The 16613-nt window shown below is 63.1% G+C and overlaps 3 protein-coding genes across 3 annotated transcripts; 2 read left to right on the top strand and 1 right to left on the bottom strand.

Annotated features, from left to right (window-relative positions):
• Positions 1–99: 99 nt before the first annotated feature.
• Positions 100–2494, top strand: TCAP (titin-cap). The gene is made up of 2 exons (XM_065577526.1): positions 100–389; positions 928–2494. Exons 1-2 carry the CDS (start codon positions 241–243, stop codon positions 1346–1348), a joined length of 570 nt encoding a protein of 189 aa, XP_065433598.1. The 5' UTR covers positions 100–240; the 3' UTR covers positions 1349–2494.
• A 2986-nt stretch (positions 2495–5480) lies between these two features.
• LOC135977313 (telethonin-like) lies at positions 5481–7727 on the bottom strand. Its single transcript, XM_065577529.1, has 2 exons — positions 7579–7727; positions 5481–6946 (listed from the first exon to the last, which is right to left on the bottom strand). The coding sequence occupies exons 1-2, from the start codon at positions 7725–7727 to the stop codon at positions 6526–6528; spliced, it is 570 nt and encodes a 189-aa protein (XP_065433601.1). The 3' UTR covers positions 5481–6525.
• Positions 7728–11204: 3477 nt separating this feature from the next.
• PNMT (phenylethanolamine N-methyltransferase) lies at positions 11205–16198 on the top strand. Its single transcript, XM_005294199.4, has 3 exons — positions 11205–11432; positions 12105–12312; positions 14568–16198. The coding sequence occupies exons 1-3, from the start codon at positions 11279–11281 to the stop codon at positions 15001–15003; spliced, it is 798 nt and encodes a 265-aa protein (XP_005294256.1). The 5' UTR covers positions 11205–11278; the 3' UTR covers positions 15004–16198.
• Positions 16199–16613: the final 415 nt, after the last annotated feature.

Here is a 16613-nt window from a genome sequence, read left to right as displayed (position 1 = left end):
ACACACAGCATGACTGTGCAGCATGCGCACACACACACAGTGCCAGCAACACCTCCCAAAATAGCACTGGGACAGCTATTTAAACCCTGGCCCCGGCCAGACAGCCAAATACCCAGGGCTCACACACACACAACTGGGCTCACACACACACACACACACACACAGAGCCGGGCTCACACACACACAGCCAGGCTCACACACCCCCAGGCCCCGCCAGGCAAGGCGTCCCACAGGGCAAGGATGTTCGGCAAGAGCGTGGTGCTGCGCAGCGCGGGGGTGCTGTCGGCGGCCGAGCTGGGCTGCCTGGTGAAGGAGGAGGACGTGGTGCGGCACGAATCCTTCACGGCCGAATGGAGGGACCTGTCGCTCTCCACCAGGCCCGAGGAGGGGTGAGTGTGGGGCGCGGGCACCCTGGGCAGCGGGGCAGGGCATTGGGCTCCCTGTGGCCCCGGCCCTGGGCTGAGGGGAGCCCTGGGAGTTTCTGTGGAGGGGCAGCCGGGGGTGGGGGGCCGTGGAGCAGAGCAGGATCCCTGTCCTGGCCCCTCCTCCGTGCCCAGCCTGGGGCAGAGGGGTCGCAGCCCCTGGGCACAGCAGTGCCTCTTCCCCTCACCAGCCCCAGCCCAGGCCCGTCCCCCTGCGGCTGCCCCGTCCCCCTGTCCAGGAGAGAGCAAGGCCCCCACTGCCCCCCCCAGCTCCCTGCCCCTGGTCCTGCAGGGCAGCTCCCCCATCGCGGGCGTCTGTGGCGCTCAGGGCAGAAGTGGCCCCAGAGTCTCTCGCTGCCCCATGGTCCCAGGGGTCGCAGCCCCCCAGCCTCAGGGAGCGGGTTGGGTCCTTGGGCTTGTCTGGGCTCCCTGCTCCCAGAAGGCGATGGGGGGGACTGCCGGGGGCTGCTCCCTGGGTCCCTAACGTTCCCCCCCCCCGCCCCAGCTGCTCCCTGCGGGAGGTGGACGATCGGCGCAAGGAGACGTACTGGCAGCAGCAGGAGACGCGCTTCGTGGTGCAGCGATCGCCCTGGCTCATCATGCGGCTGGGCCGGCTGGGCGAGCCCCTGGCCCGCTACCACCTGCCCTACCAGCGGGCGCTGCCCCTGCCCCTCTTCGTGCCGGCCGACCTGAGCGCCAAGGCCGAGCGGGGAGCCACCCCGCCCCAGCTGCGCCACATGATGGACTTCGAGACGGCGCTGGCCAGGGGCTCCCCACCCAACGGGCAGTGCCGGGACAAGAAGGCCATGGCGGAGATCACCAAGGAGCTGCCCCCCGTCGTCCAGCCCAGCCGGCCCGACTTCGGCAAGGGTGACTTCCATCGCTCCCTGTCCCGCTCCCTGTCCCAGGAGGCGCAGCGGGGCTGAGGGGAGACAATGCCTAGTGCTACGGGTGCCCAGGCGCGACCCCCTTGTGCTGTCTGTGTTAGCGCTGTGTCTGTGTGGCACCCAGGGCGGGTGCCAGGCTGGAGCTGTCCCCTGCCATGGGCACAGGGCACCACCCCGAGTGCCCCTCACCAAGCTTTCCTTAGTTGCCAAGGATTTGTACAAGTTAGGAGCCGACAAGCGGGAAGCGGGCTCCACTCCCAGCTGTTAACCCTCCAGTGGGCTCCTGGTTAGAGCTGGGAATGGGGGCTCCTGGGTCCCGTTCCTGGGTCTGGGACACAACGCGTATGTCTACATGGCACACCAAGCCCCAGGTCTGAGGTGGGGTCAAGCCCCAAGCTCCGTTTGCCCACACAGCCGTTACTCTGACTCAGTTGTGGAGTCTCAAGTGCAGGCTTGGAAACGAGCCGGGGTCCCCACGGTGAGCAGTGTAGACATGGGGCAGGACCTCTGGGTTGTGTTCCAGTACGTTAGAGGGGGGAGGATGGGATCAGGACTCCTGGGTTCTGTCCCCAGCTCTGGGAGCGGAGTGGGGTCTAGTGGTTTTTAGAGTAGGGGGATCAGGACTCCTGGGTTCTCTGCCTGACTGCCACTGACTCACTGGGTGGCCTGGGGCAGATTCACTGTGACAGGGTGACTGAGCTGCTGGGGATTCCCCTATAGAAAGTGCTTTGAGCGCTCAGAGGGGAGGGGAGGGCGAGGTTCTCGCATCCCTGCTCCTGGAGGAGGAGGGAACTAGGACCAGCCTGATTTCACGCCCCTCCCTGTGCGGGGGCATCAGGAGCGGGCAGACGTAGCGACGGCAAGGGAGCAGAGGGGGCAGGAAGAAGGGCCAGGTGAGGTCCTGCCCAGGGGGACGGGGGACACCGCCCTGGCTGCCAAAGGACAATGCAGGAAGGGATGGAGCGAAGGGGCCACTGCGGGTGAGACGGGGAGGCGCACACTGGGGGCTGCAGGGCCGCGATGGGGGAACCACGGGGAAATCAGCCAGGGGTGGGAGCTGCTGCGGTGCGGCTCCGGAGGTGAGGGTTGTACCAGCTCCTGCGGGGGGTCGGGGGGAGAGGTGGGTTTCTATCCACGTGACTTTTCCTTGTACTGCAATAAAACTCCAGTCTCGACCCCACTGTCCCACCTTGGTCCTCTTCCTTTGAAATGCGCGAGCGATCGCTGGGGGGAAGGGGGGAGCGGTCTGCACTGAGCCTGACCCCAACAGCTGGGTAGGCTCTGAGCTAGCCCAGTGGTGGTGCTGGTCACAGCTGGAATTGGCCTCCGCCTGGCGTGGCCAGGCCTGCTTCCTGGAGGGGCCCGGCGCCGTACCCTGCTCCCCCAGTCGCAGCCCAGTGACTCCAGCCAAAAGGCAGATGAAGATTTGCACGGAGAGAGAGGTGGCCATTGGGCTGATAGCAGAGGGGCTGAGCCCCCCGCTGGCCCCTCTCCTTGGAAAGGGGCAGGGTGGGGAAAGGAGCAGGGGGCTTCCCAGCCGTCAATCTCCCAGCAGCTAGGTCAGAGGGTCCTGTGGGGAACGCTGCACTCAGGCCCGGCTGGAGGGGACCGCAGGACAGAAAGCAGCAGGACAAGTGTTAAAGGGAGCCAGGAGAAAGCCCATAGCTGGGGTTCCGGGAGGTCGGGGTGGGGGCCAGAGGATACAGTTGCATTTATTAAAGGGGCATGGATGGTTTCAGGACCCTGACTTGTAGCAATGTAAGACTGGGACCCAGGACTCCTGGGTTCCACTCCCAGCTCTGATATGTGACTCCAGACCGGTGCCTCAGTTTCCCCACTGTCTTTTCACAGGCCCTGCTCGGTCCCTCCTGAAGGCAGCAGCAGTTTGGGCGGGGCCAAGGGGGACCGGGCTGAGAGGAGACAGGGATCTGGGGCGGGGGGTCCATGTTCTGTTCCCCTCGCCCACACACGCAGCAGCAGGCGTAGGTGCACTGTGGCTCCTTGTCTCCCTCTAGAGGCTGGCCCACAGAAGGGGTTAATGGGCTGGCTACAGAGCAAATTCTGCCAGGCCCAGTTGAGACAGGACCTGCTCTCGCTGGGGTCTGGCCTGGATCAGCCCCTGGCGGGCAGAGGCAGGCACTGGCCCCCAGAGTCTCCTGCCTGAGATCCCATGAGGGAATTGGGGCCGGCCGCTTTCAGTGCCAGGCCCAGGCCGAGTCCCGTGCCCAGCCAGTGGGGGGGCGGGGGGGCGCTGTCAAGGCGATGGCTCCAAACAGAGGCGCTTGGCCCAGAGCCTGCAGAGGATGGTGCCAAAGGCCAGGCGCTGTTACTTTTAAAGGCAGCATGTCTCCCCCCCGTTTTGCCCCGTGCGGGCGCTGGATGCGATACCCGCACGGGCCGCTCCACGTGGCCAAGGGGCTGAGCGGCCCAGCCATGTGCCTGCTGCCAGGGCCGGGACACTACCACAGCAGGGACTGCGTCAGGGCAGAGCAAGTGTCTGTGCCCCCCTCTTTCTTCCCCCCCCACCCGGCACCACCTGGCAGCTGCCACCTGCTCCTGGCCTGGGCGCAGAATGTTAACAAGGCCATAAACAGCTTCTGTCCTTGGCCGGCCGGGATTTGGGGGGCAGGGGAAGGACTGGAGGTTTGGCCAGAGGCTCTTTAACCTCTGCACAGGGGCACCTGGCATGGCGCTCCCTGGGCGCTGGTACCGTGTCACCCAGGGGTCCAGCAGGTGGGGCAGCCTGAGGTCAGAGGAAAGTGGCCTGGGCCTGGCCAGAGCCCTGCAAGGGGGAGATGGGGGGGGTGGATGGACATGGGGCACAGCCCAGCTGTCTGGCTGCACCCCTCCCACCCCCAAATAATGGCAAAGCCCACTGGGGCCTGCCCGGCGCAGGAAGGGCCCCCACTCCTGGATCAGCTGGTCTGGCCCAGCCCGTATTTGCCATGCCCTGGCCATGCCCTTCCGGCCCCAGCTCCCTGGCTGCCAGCCCTGCTCCACTTGTCCTATGGGAGCTTCTTGGCCAGGCTGTGCTGTCCGATGATGGCCGGGGGGAGAAACGGGACTGTGCGCCCCACTGCGTCCAAGCAGGCTGGGTCAGTCATGCAGCTGCTCAGAGCAGGAGCCCTTCCCCCCAAACGCCTAGCACCCCCCCCCCCCAATCTGGGTGCACCACCACCTCCTGACCACACACCTGGGTGCAACCCCCCCCCCCCCCCACACACACACATCAGCAGCTGCGATCCTCTTTCCCCTCCAGTGCCACAATATACACACACACACACGCACACACACCCTGCTTCCTTTCACCTCATTTTTCTTCCACGTGACACCACCAAGTCCTGCCTGGGGGCAGGGGGGGAGATAGTGATGCCCCCCCCCCCGGCAAAAGGCAGCAAACTACTCCTAGCTGTGGCATCCGTCTATCGCCCAGGAGCCTTTGGGTGCCGAGGGGGCCACCAGTCTTCAAGGGGCAGCTGCCTGCCAGGCTGCCCTGATCCCCAAAACGCTCTGGGGTGGGAGCACGGCCTGGGCCCACTGCCCTGCAGCGTCTCCCTGAGCTCAGCGGGTAAATGCCTGTACCCGGGGGAGCCAAAGGGCCTGAGGCTTCCCCCGTCTGCTGTGAGGGGTTGGGAGTGTTCGCCACGTGCCTGGCATGTGCTGTCGCCACGCAGCTGGCAGCAAAGGTGCTGCCCTGTGGGTTGGTGGCGTTACGGCAGCAGGAGTCACCAGCTGTGACAGACTTACCTGGTCACCACCTTCGTGCGCGAGAACCGCGGCATCCGTGTGAGGCACAGGACACGCCCCTGCCGGGGAGCCGTGGCCAGCGGGAAGCGTTTGCTCTCTGCCTTGTTCTCCAAGTGAAGACAAGTCGGGGGTGCCAGGGGCTTCCTGGCAGGGCTGGGCTGGGTCTTCCAACTCAGGCATTTGCCTGCGTGGCGTACGTGACTTCCTCTGAGCTAGGAGGGGGCCATGTGGTGTGAATGACCAGGCCCCACTAGGAAAAGAGTCAGGGTCAGCCTCACGGCTTCTTTCTCAGCTGGGCGACTCGCCTCTGCCAACCCCCAGCAGCAGATGCCAGGGGAAGCGCGGGGGCCCCGGTTCTGGCCTGTCCCCCGGTACCCCCCAGGCCAGGACGGCTAACACGGCGAATGGAAGGAGAGAGTCATGCCGCCTTTCCTCCTTTTATTAGCCAGACAGCCTCATACCCCGAGCGCCCCAGTAACAGCAGCAGGCCGAGGAACACGGGGACGCGGACGGTGAATTCCTTGCCCCAGAATATCAGTCCAGGGGATTGACGATGCTAATGAGCTCCTAGGGTCACCCATGTCCTGACGTCTGCGGGGAGCCGCTCGTCCCCCTCATGCACTAATCCTTCTCCTGCAGCACCAGCCGGCTGAGTATCGCCTTGTGCTTCCCCCATGCCGGCAACTGCAACTTCCCGGCTCTGCCCTCATCTCCACTTAATCCCTTGTCCTGCCCAGGCTAGGGACAGGACCCAGCTCTCTTGACTCCCAGTCACTTGCATTAACCACTAGCCCACACTCCCCTCCTGGAGCTGGGAATAGAACCCAGGAGTCCTGGCTCCCAGCTCCCTCCATTTCTCTACCCGCTAGCCAACACTCCTCTGCCGCAGCTGGGGATAGAACCCAGGAGTCCTGGCTCCCAGCCCCTGACTTCTCTACCCACTAGCCCACACTCCCCTCCTGGAGCTGGGAATAGAACCCAGGAGTCCTGGCTCCCAGCCCCCTCTACTCCTTTACCTGCTAGCCAACACTCCTCTGCCAGATCTGGGGATAGAACCCAGGAGTCCTGGCTCCCTGACTGCTCTAACCACTAGCCCACACTCCCCTCCCCCCTGCTGTGCTGTTAGACCCAAAGACCATCAGCTGCTGTGACAGCCTTGCTGACAGCTGATTGACAGCTCAGCCGGGAAGACCGTTCTTAAAGAGACAGCGTTCCGATTGCAGCACCATCAGCATGCACGGTGCTGTACGAACCCATGGTCCCTGCCCCACAGAGCTCACAGTCTAACTCGAAAAGCCACATGCAGCCACGGCGTAACCTCGCTGAGCTTACGACCGGGATGGCTTTGGCCCTGGGATGGGCCTCTACAGTAACCCCGCGTTGCCCGGCTCACCGTGGGTATTTCTCATGCAGGGGGAGCCGTGAGCTGGGAACGCAGAGCCCTTCGGGCAGGTCCGTGCCCCGGCCCCTCAGCCCCGCTGCGCCTCCTGGGACAGGGAGCGGGACAGGGAGCGATGGAAGTCACCCTTGCCGAAGTCGGGCCGGCTGGGCTGGACGACGAGGGGCAGCTCCTTGGTGATCTCCGCCACGGCCTTCTTGTCCCGGCACTGCCCGTTGGGTGGGGAGCCCCCGGCCAGCGCCATCTCGAAGTCCATCATGTGGCGCAGCTGGGGCGGGGTGGCTCCCCGCTCGGCCTTGGCGCTCAGGTCGGCCGGCACGAAGAGGGGCAGGGGCAGCGCCCGCTGGTAGGGCAGGTGGTAGCGGGCCAGGGGCTCGCCCAGCCGGCCCAGCCGCATGATGAGCCAGGGCGATCGCTGCACCACGAAGCGCGTCTCCTGCTGCTGCCAGTACGTCTCCTTGCGCCGATCGTCCACCTCCCGCAGGGAGCAGCTGGGGGCGGGGGGGGGGGAACGTTAGGGACCCAGGGAGCAGCCCCCGGCAGCCCCCCCCCCCATCGCCTCCTGGGAGCAGGGAGCCCAGACAAGCCCAAGGACCCAACCCGCTCCCTGAGGCTGGGGGGCTGCGACCCCTAGGGCCATGGGGCAGCGAGAGACTCTGGGGCCACTTCTGCCCTGAGCGCCACAGACGCCCGCAATGGGGGGGGGTGCCCTGCAGGCCCAGGGGCAGGGAGCTGGGGGGGGCAGTGGGGGCCTTGCTCCACCCCAACCCCCACCCCCTGCTCCCAGTCAGATGCTGTACCCAGGGCTGGGGGGCTGGGGGCACTGCCCCAGAGCTGGGTCTGCCTCTCTCCTGGACAGGGGGACGGGGCAGCTGCAGGGGGACGGGCCAGGGCTGAGGCTGGTGAGGGGAAGGGGCACCGCTGTGCCCAGGGGCTGCGACCCCTCTGCCCCAGGCTGGGCACGGAGGAGGGGCCAGGACAGGGATCCTGCTCTGCTCCAGGACCCCCCACCCCCAGCTGCCCCTCCACAGAAACTCCCAGGGCTCCCCTCAGCCCAGGGCCGGGGCCACAGGGAGCCCAATGCCCTGCCCCGCTGCCCAGGGTGCCCGCGCCCCACACTCACCCCTCCTCGGGCCTGGTGGAGAGCGACAGGTCCCTCCATTCGGCCGTGAAGGATTCGTGCCGCACCACGTCCTCCTCCTTCACCAGGCAGCCCAGCTCGGCCGCCGACAGCACCCCCGCGCTGCGCAGCACCACGCTCTTGCCGAACATCCTCGCCCTGTGGGACGCCTTGCTGGGGGGGAGGGGGGAGCCCGTGTGTGTGTGTGTGTGTGTGTGTGTGTGTGTGTGAGCCCAGCTGTGTGTGTGTGAGCCCGGCTGCGTGTGCGTGAGCCCGGCTGCGTGTGCGTGAGCCCAGCTGTGTGTGCGTGAGCCCGGCTGTGTGTGCGTGAGCCCGGCTGTGTGTGCGTGAGCCCGGCTGCGTGTGTGTGAGCCCGGCTGTGTGTGCGTGAGCCCGGCTGCGTGTGCGTGAGCCCGGCTGTGCGTGTCCAAGCCCTGGTACTTGGCTGTCCAGGCCAGGGTTTATATAGTCTCCCTGTGGCTATTTCCGAGCCGTGTCGTCAGGGGCTATATCCGCCCCACGCGGTGACTCGCCAGCGCTCCGGACACCGGACACCCCCTGCGTTTGTTGTTTACTGGAAACCAGCCTCGGCCCGGAGATCACCCTGCCGGGCAACGCTTATACCCCCGCCCCTCACGCAGCCTGTGGGAAGCTGCAGGGGTCTCAGCTACGGGGTGTGTGTGGAGGGGGGCAATCCTGGGCCACTGTCCACACCAGGTGGCCCAACCCTTTAGGGGTGAGAATTAACCCTTTGCAAACCCCCGGCCCAATGCGGGAAGAGAGTTCTGGTCTACTCTGGGTCTCAGAGGGACTCAATAGAAGAGCTGGGAGTAGACCCCAGGAGTTCTGATACCCTCGCCTACCCCGCTCTAACCACTAGACCCCACTCCCCTCCCAGAGCTGGGACTGGAACCCAGGAGTCCTGGCGCCCAGCCCACCCCGCCCCTGCTGGAACTGACTAGAGCCCACGCCTCTCCCTCCCACAACTTCAAAGTGGGGAAAAGGGGTGGTGGCTCTTTTAAAGGTCTCCCCCTTGCCACCGGAGCTGGCCGGCTGGCTGGCTGGAGGGGCCCAGATGAGCCAGTGGCCCCTGGATGGCAGAACCCAGGTGTCCCCAGAGAGCATGTGGGAGCTGGAACTAGCGGTGGGGGCGGTTCTCAGACTGGGTTTCTCATTGACGGGCCGGGCTCGGCGCTGCCCCAGGCCATGGAGCACGGGGCCTGCTGGCCACCAAGCTTGGGGGATGAGCTTATCCTGAAACTTGACCCTGGAGACCCCCGGGTTAGTGGCCCCCCGGCGGGCGAGCTCCCAGCCCCGTGTTCGGTGAGCCCACCCCGGGGCAGTGACAACTGCGTGAGCCCCTGCCCTCAGCACACTCCCCCGGCCCAGAGACGCAATGTGAAAACCTCGCCCGGCCGGGAGAAAATGTGCTGAGCAGCCCAGTCTGGCTGTCCCGCCAGGGCCAAGGGGATGGGGCTAATTATAGCCGCCCTGGGTCCAAGGATTCCTGGGGGAGGGGGTGCGGCAGCATGTGAAGGACTCACACTTTCCGGGTGGAGACTTGGGGCTTAGAGCAGGGGGGCAGGGAGCCAGGACTCCTGGGTCCTATTCCCAGCTCTGGGAGGGGAGTAGCTTAGAGCAGGCCACATGGAGCCAGGACTCCTGGGTTCTAAGCTGATCATTGGGTGGCAGGTGCTATAATACTCGTATTATTATTCCCCACTTGCTGTGGGACTCTGTTCAAGTGCCCTCCCCCCACTGGCACCTCCATTTCCCTCCCCGCCCCTGCCCCAGTGAAATGGCCTTTCCTAGGGCTAGCAACGTAAAAGGGCGTCAGGACGCCTGGTCAGTGCTCCTCCTCGGCTGGCAGAAAGGGCCCCGGGATCCTTCATGGCCAGGAAGCCCAATGACTGACCAGGCTGATGCCCCCCATTCTGGGCACGCTGGGGGGGAGCAGCCGCCCCTGCTGTGCAGGTCAGCAGAGGACCCCGGGCTGTGGAGTTGATGCCCTTCCACCAGCTCCGAGATCGCATGGCGGGGGCTGGAGAATCGGCTCTCAGCCTGGCCCCGCCCATGCAGCCAGCACCGACAGTGACAATTCCCGCCCGCCAGCCGCTCACGGATCAAAACACGTTTGCCCCACCAGAGCGCTGGGATCGGTCTCATTTAATGGCCTTTCGCTGACGTAATTTATGAGCTGAGACAGCTTTTCCATTGGGGGCCGCTAACCTGTTCCAGGCCTGGCGTTATCAGCTGCACCAGAGATATTTCACAGCCACAATTGACAGGGCCCTGAGGCCGGCCCCCCTTGCCCGCTAACTCCATTACCGCCCTGGTTTGCATTGTGCCAATGAGCCCCTTCCTCCCATCACGAGGGTGGGGGGCTGTGAGCGGATCCAGCTGCCATGAATGGGCTGGGAGAGGAGTTGGTTTGTCCCCACCTGCGAGTCTGAAATAAGCCAAGAGGCTGAAATGGGCGAGGAAAGGTGGCAAAGGGAAGCCCCCGGCCCCTTCCCCATTGGCTGCGATGGATCTTCCCCAGCCAAACCAGTGCTGGGAATGATTCTAACGCCTGGTGTCCTCAGGCCAGCCCCATCTCGCCCCTGTCACGGGAAGCACCAGGGAGCCAGGGTGGAGCGAGAGGGATGGGGGGAGCAGGCCGGCCAGCTGGGGGCTGAGAGCTGGGGTCCAGCCGGTGCAGAGCGCTGCCTCCTTGCGGAGCACATCACAGAACCAGCCTGCAGTTAAAGACCAATTCACAACCTGTGTCCAGAGGGGCCTATGTGGAAAGGAATCAACAGAGCTGTGTGGTTGGGGGGAGGGGGGGAGCCCAGGGCTGGGCTAGCAGGGGGCTGCGGGTCGGGAGTGAGGGGCACCGGCAGAGCTGTGGGGGGAGCCCAGGGCTGGGCTAGCAGGGGGCTGCGGGTCGGGAGTGAGGGGCACCGGCAGTGTTGGGGGGAGCCCAGGGCTGGGCTAGCAGGGGCTGCGGGTCGGGAGTGAGGGGCACCGGCAGAGCTGTGGGGGGAGCCCAGGGCTGGGCTAGCAGGGGCTGCGGGTCGGGAGTGAGGGGCACCGGCAGAGCTGGGGTGGGGGGAGCCCAGGGCTGGGCTAGCAGGGGCTGCAGGTCGGGATTGAGGGGCACCGGCAGAGCTGTGTGGGGAGCTGGCACTTCCCTTACTCTGCTCTTCCCAAGCATTACGTTCACTGTGAAAAGCCAGAGCCCGTCGGCAGGCTGAGCCGGTCGGGGTGGAGCGGCAGGACGCGGCTCCGGCCCCCCCGGCGCTGACACTAACCTGGTTAGCCGGGATGAACGGCCACAATAAAGTCGCCTTTCAATACGTTTGTCAAATGATCATCCGGTGCAAGATAAACTAATCTCCCAGCCCACCCCCGACGTGTCTCTGGAGCCTCCATTAACTCCCCTAAATGTCCAGCCAATCACTGCCCGACAGCTTCCTCCCCGCCTGGCTGGGCCGGGGGGCCGGCGTGGTTGGGGGGGCGGAGGGGGGCAGCTAGAGAAATGATCTCAATTTCCATCTGCCCTGCGGGGAGCACCAGGTCCCATCTGCCTGGCGCACGTTGGGCCCTAATCAGATTGGGCCGATTAGCGCATTGCGACGCCCTGAGCCACCCAGGGCAGGGGCTATAAAGGCCTCTCCCTCGGCCCCAGCTGGGCGTGAGCCGCCCGGCCGATCCCCCAGCCATGAGCAGCATCGCGGCCGTCGGGGAGAGCTACCAGAAGTTCAACCCCAGAGCCTACCTGCAAAACAACTACATGCCCCCCCGGGCCGACTTCAGCGCCGAGGACTGCGTGGTGCCCTGGAAGCTGCGGTGCCTGGCCGAGGCCTTCGCCACAGGTGAGCGTTGGGGTGAGACGGAAGCTGTAAATAAGCCTTTAAAGGGCTTTGCAGGCATCAGTGGATGAAGTCTCCGAGCTGCCTTGGGAGGGAGGAGAGTGTCACGGCCTCTGTGTTACTGATGGGGAAACTGAGGTACAGACTGAAGCCAGCACTGGTGGCAGATCTGGGAACAGAACCCAGGAGCCCTGGTGCCCACCCCTCACACTCTGACCACTACCCTCCGTTCCCCTGGCAGCTCGGGGGAGAGAACCCAGGAGCCCTGGTGCCCACCCCTCACACTCTGACCACTACACTCCGTTCCCCTGGCAGCTCGGGGGAGAGAACCCAGGAGCCCTGGTGCCCACCCTTCACCTCCGCTAGGCTGAACGTCTCGTGGCTTCTAGAAAAAGCCTTTGCGGCTACGGCTCAGCTCGGAGGGGACCGGGTATAAGCCACCCAGGCAAAGGAACTCTTGGCCGGACTGAGGGCATCTCCACGCAGGGTTTGCTGTACCCATACGGCTGTCGGGGAAACGCTTCCCAGCGGAGACCAGGCCTGGGCCTGGGCTGAATTCTCCTTCCATTTCCGCTCTCACAGCCTCCTCCACCGCAAAGCGGGTATCCCAAAAACTCACCCCCCTCCCCACCCCTTAGCACACGTCCCTCTGTACCGGTCTCCCTCGCCCCCCAGGGGACATCCACGGCCGCACCCTGATCGACATCGGCTCCGGCCCCACCATCTACCAGCTCCTGAGCGCCTGCGACCACTTCGAGGAGATCATTGCCACCGACTACCTGGAGGTGAACCGGGAGGTGCTGCGCCGGTGGGTGCGGGGCGAGCCCGACAGCTTCGACTGGAGCCCGTACATCAAACACGTCTGCCGGATTGAGGGCAAAGGGTAGGCGTCTGGGGGGGATGGGAGGGGGCAGCCTGCGAACCAGGCTGGTCGGTGGCACCAGAGCCGGGGGAAGAGCTGGCCGGAGCGAGGGCGTTCGAGCAGGACTGGACGGAGCAGCCGCTCTGGCTGATGCTCCGTGGTCCGGGCTGGTTGTGTGACCTGAGGGTGTCACTTGAATTCCCAAACTCGCTGTTTGGGAACTCAAGTGGACTGGGGGGGTGAGGCGGATTTAGCAATGGGCAGCTGGGGTGGGGGGGGGGGTTGCTGAGGCACAGGGTTAAAGGAACCAGGGTGACCTCGGCGTTGTTGGCCAGCACAGGCATGTGCATGCGGCGTGTCACAGGAAGCGCACCGCCGCCCAGCCGTGTCCCACACGTTCACACGCACACTGACAGCCCCACACACCCCTTTGAGCCCCCCCCACCGATCGCTTAGCTCACCCAGTGACTGCCCCGGGCATCGATCCCTCCCCTTTGCTCACCCCGCGCCAGCCGTACAAAGTTACCAGCGGGCAAACCCGTGTCCTGGGGCCGCGCACCCGCCGCCTGGCCTCACCCCCTGGGCTTTGCTCTGCCCGCCAGGCAGCGTGCCACTGGGGGCTGGAAGCTCAAGGCGCTCACACCAGGGATCCGGCTTCCAAGTCTCGCTTGTGTCAGGAAGTGGGGGGAGGCAGGGCCCTGCACCCCCCAACTTCCTGCGATTCACCGGGACTAGACAACAGGAACACAGTCCAAAACAGAGCGTGTAGGTACAGACAACAGGACCCCCTCAGTCAGGTCCATCTTGCGGGGCAGGGAGCTGAGACCCCAGCCCTGGGGCTCCCTCCGTTTCCCCAGCCAGCTCCAAACTGAAACCCTCTCCAGCCGTCTCACCCAGCCTCCCCCCGGCTCCTCCTCCAGCCTTTTGGGCAAAGGTGTCACCTGGCCCCAGCCCCCCTCCTGGGCTCAGGTTACATGCTCAGGTATCGTCCCTCAAGTGAAGTCACCCCCTGATATCCCCATCACCAACGCAGACAGTCCCAGTAAAACTCCCACACCCCACTCCCTGCTCCGTCACAGCTTGTCAGCCCTGCTGCCAAAAGGCCTCCCTGGCTGGAGGGCGTCTCCTGGAGCAGGGCTGGGGAAAGCAAATTGCTGGCTCCAAATAACCGGAGAGCATCAGCGATGGTGGGGGGGGACTCGCGGGTCTGGTAACGTCACTGCTCCAGCTCTGGGTAGGGCCCAGGGCCCAGCGGCATCACTCCAAAGCCCCCGCATTGATCTCCCAGCCTGCGAAGCAACCAGGGCGCTCCCCAGGGTGCAGAGTGCTAACCCTCCCCAGGGCCAGCACCCTGCTTGGAAGCAGCGAGAGACGGGGGGGGGGGGGGCGAGAAATGATCTCCTGAGTGCAGAGAAAGTAAAACCTACACACCCACCCTCGTGACCCCAGAAATCAGAGCTGGGAACACCCTGTACTCAGAAAGGGGAGTCACCCACAGCCTTGTGCCAAAACAGCCGTGTCGGCGTGAACCCCACCTGCTGCCACGCTGCGTTTGGGACAATCTGGAGCTGGAAACGAACAGATCTCGCTCTATAACCCGACGTTCCCCTTCTGTCAGGGTCCCCAGCACGGCGTGGCCCCTCTGCCTCAGACGCTTGAAGCTCTAACGAGCACGGACGTGATGCTGGTGCTCAGTAACCGATAACAGCCGCGGTGAGCGCGTGGCCGAATCGGGCTGGTTTTGCAGAGAGCCCTGAGCTCCTACCCCCCGGAAAGTCAGGCCTGTTCTGCCCAGCGGTGCTGGAGTCCCTCCCCGCTCTGGCTTGCCCAGGGCTCTATCTAGCCTCATTATACGGCTCCTCGGGGACGCAGCTGGGCACCCAGCCTGAGCGAGCTAAACCCCCCCTCTCTAGGAGTCTCAGCTATGGAGACTGGACCACGGGTGGGTCCCTCTCCATGGCTCTGATCTCTCCAGCACTGAGGCGGGCTGGAGGGGCGAAGCAGGGCGATGCTCCATGTCAGACTCTGGTGTTATCACCCCAGCACCTTGAGCGGGCATAAAATTCTCACCCCACCCCCTGTGGCGCTTTTCCGTGGGCCGGTTCGGCCAAAATTTTCCCTTTGGCTCCTCTGATCCCATCATCCCCCTTGGAGCACCCTAAACACCCCCTCTCCCTCCTGGGTGCGGCTGGGTACACTGCCCCCCTGATGCCTATTGCTCGACTCCCACGCTCCCTTTCTCACGGCCGAGCCTCATTCTTTTCTGGCTTGCACAGGGAGCAGTGGAAGGAGAAAGAGCAGAAGCTGAGAGGGAAACTGAGGCAGATCCTGCCCATCGACGTCCACCAGTCCGAGCCGCTGGGCTCCCAGTTGTGCCAGCGGGCCGACGCCCTGGTCTCCACCTTCTGCCTGGAGGCGGTGAGCCCCGACCGGCCGAGCTTCGAGAGAGCCCTGCGTAACGTCACCACCCTGCTGCAGCCCGGGGGCCACTTCCTCCTCATTGGCGCCCTAGAGGAGTCTTTCTACCTGGCCGGTGAGGCCAAGCTCTCGGTGGTGCCGGTGAGCGAGGCCGACGTCAAGGAGGCCTTGAGCAAGAGCGGCTACTACATCCACGACTTCCGCTCCTACCTCATGCCGCCCAGCCTGAAAATCGGCGTGGATGACGTGAGTGGGGTCTTCTTTGTCCACGCACAGAAGAAGCCCGTGGCCTGAGGCCCGTGGCTAGGCAGGCCTGGCCAATCCTCTTGTTCTTTGCTAAGATGCACGTCCCACAGCAGAGTGAAGTTTGGTAGCTAGTCATGCAATAGATGCATCCATCCTAGGCAGATAACCTGAGATGCTGCGTGATTCTCCTTAACGCCCCCTCCACCCCCAGCTCCAGAGCGCATCTCCTTTGCATGTGGTAGCCAATTTAGCAGTGAAGGGGTTAAATAAAACTGGAGGCAGGTGGATTAGCTGGTTCTCTGAGGGTCTCTTCATTCATAAATTCTACGCTTCTATTAATGGCAGGTCCTGTTCCCCTGTGTCTGTGTAGGGCCACACGTGGCCTGAGCAGCTACTGGAGTATCAGGCAGGGTTGGTTTTCTATAGCACCCAGGTTCTCCTTGTGCCGTACAGACAGAGTGAAATCCTACTTGGGGCATGCATTTCTAGAGCCTCTTCCTAGCGGCTCCGGGTGCTTTTACAGCACTTTGGGGGGGTTCAAAGTTCTTACATCATTCAATTAATCTGCATACCAGCCTGTGAAGCAGATCTGCCTTAACACCCTTGTTTTAGAAACTGAGTCACAGAAACTAAGAAGGGGCGAGTTAGAGAGCAAGAGCTGGGATTAGAACTCAGCCAATTCCTGATCCTGCACTCAATGCACTAGTTTCTCTCTCTCCATATCGTTTTACATGATATGCAGCCACCTCTGGGGCAGAACTCAGCAGCTGCTAAAGGGCAGACAGTAACATTCCACAAGAGTTTCGAACAGGTAATGAAAAACCGCCTCCCACTCCATCTGAAAGTGAAAGGGAAGTAGGAGGTAGGCAGAATATAAATTACCGAATCTGGAATTTCACTGTATAGGGAGAAGACAAAACTAGCCGTGGTAGAATTTCAGCAGGATTCCAACTTCAGAATTAGCACAATTTAGTTTTGGTCCCGATCCCATCTGCTGAAGAATTTTAGTGGGCACCCCAGATAATTTAGGCCCAACGGTTAGAATTTTACTGTATGTTTAAAAAACATTTCAGAGAACCTAATAATGACGAGATGTTTTCAGGATTTCCATGGCACTTTATCTAGATATTTATTTTGTGGCTATCGATACATATTCCATGCTGTTCTCTGAGAGCTATGCACTGAGCCTGTGTTTTACTGCATGAGAATCCACTGAAAATAAAAGCTATAAAATCAAGGCAAACGGGGCTGCCTAGATTCACTCCGAGTTGGGGGGAGTGCAAACGTTAAACAAACAGCCTACAACACAGCTGTGAGTCTATATTTAAGTAATCCCAACGTGGTGAATAGTTCAGCTGACGACTTTAATAAATACAGGATGTTTAATTTGGAACCAACCCTTTAAAGAAATGTTTGGGGGGGGGGAAATAGGTCTTTCCCCAAGGTGGGGGGCACAGTAACCCCACGTTGACCCTCTCTAGTTAACTCGCTCTAGCAAAAAATAGTTTGGAAGCCAAGGGTGGGATTTTATGGTGCTTAAGTGAGTCTCTCTAGTTTCCTCGCACACGCAGGACCTGCAGATCGCATTGGGGAGGCGAGGCAGCTTAAAGCCACAGCGTCTTTCAGAGGCCCAACTCCGTGCCCCACGTCACTGAAAA

Source organism: Chrysemys picta, chromosome 24 (genome assembly GCF_011386835.1).
Source record: "Chrysemys picta bellii isolate R12L10 chromosome 24, ASM1138683v2, whole genome shotgun sequence".
NCBI lineage: Eukaryota > Metazoa > Chordata > Testudines > Emydidae > Chrysemys > Chrysemys picta.
The sequence above is the reverse complement of the archived record's forward strand: the minus strand, read 5'-3'. Positions and strand labels throughout refer to the sequence as shown.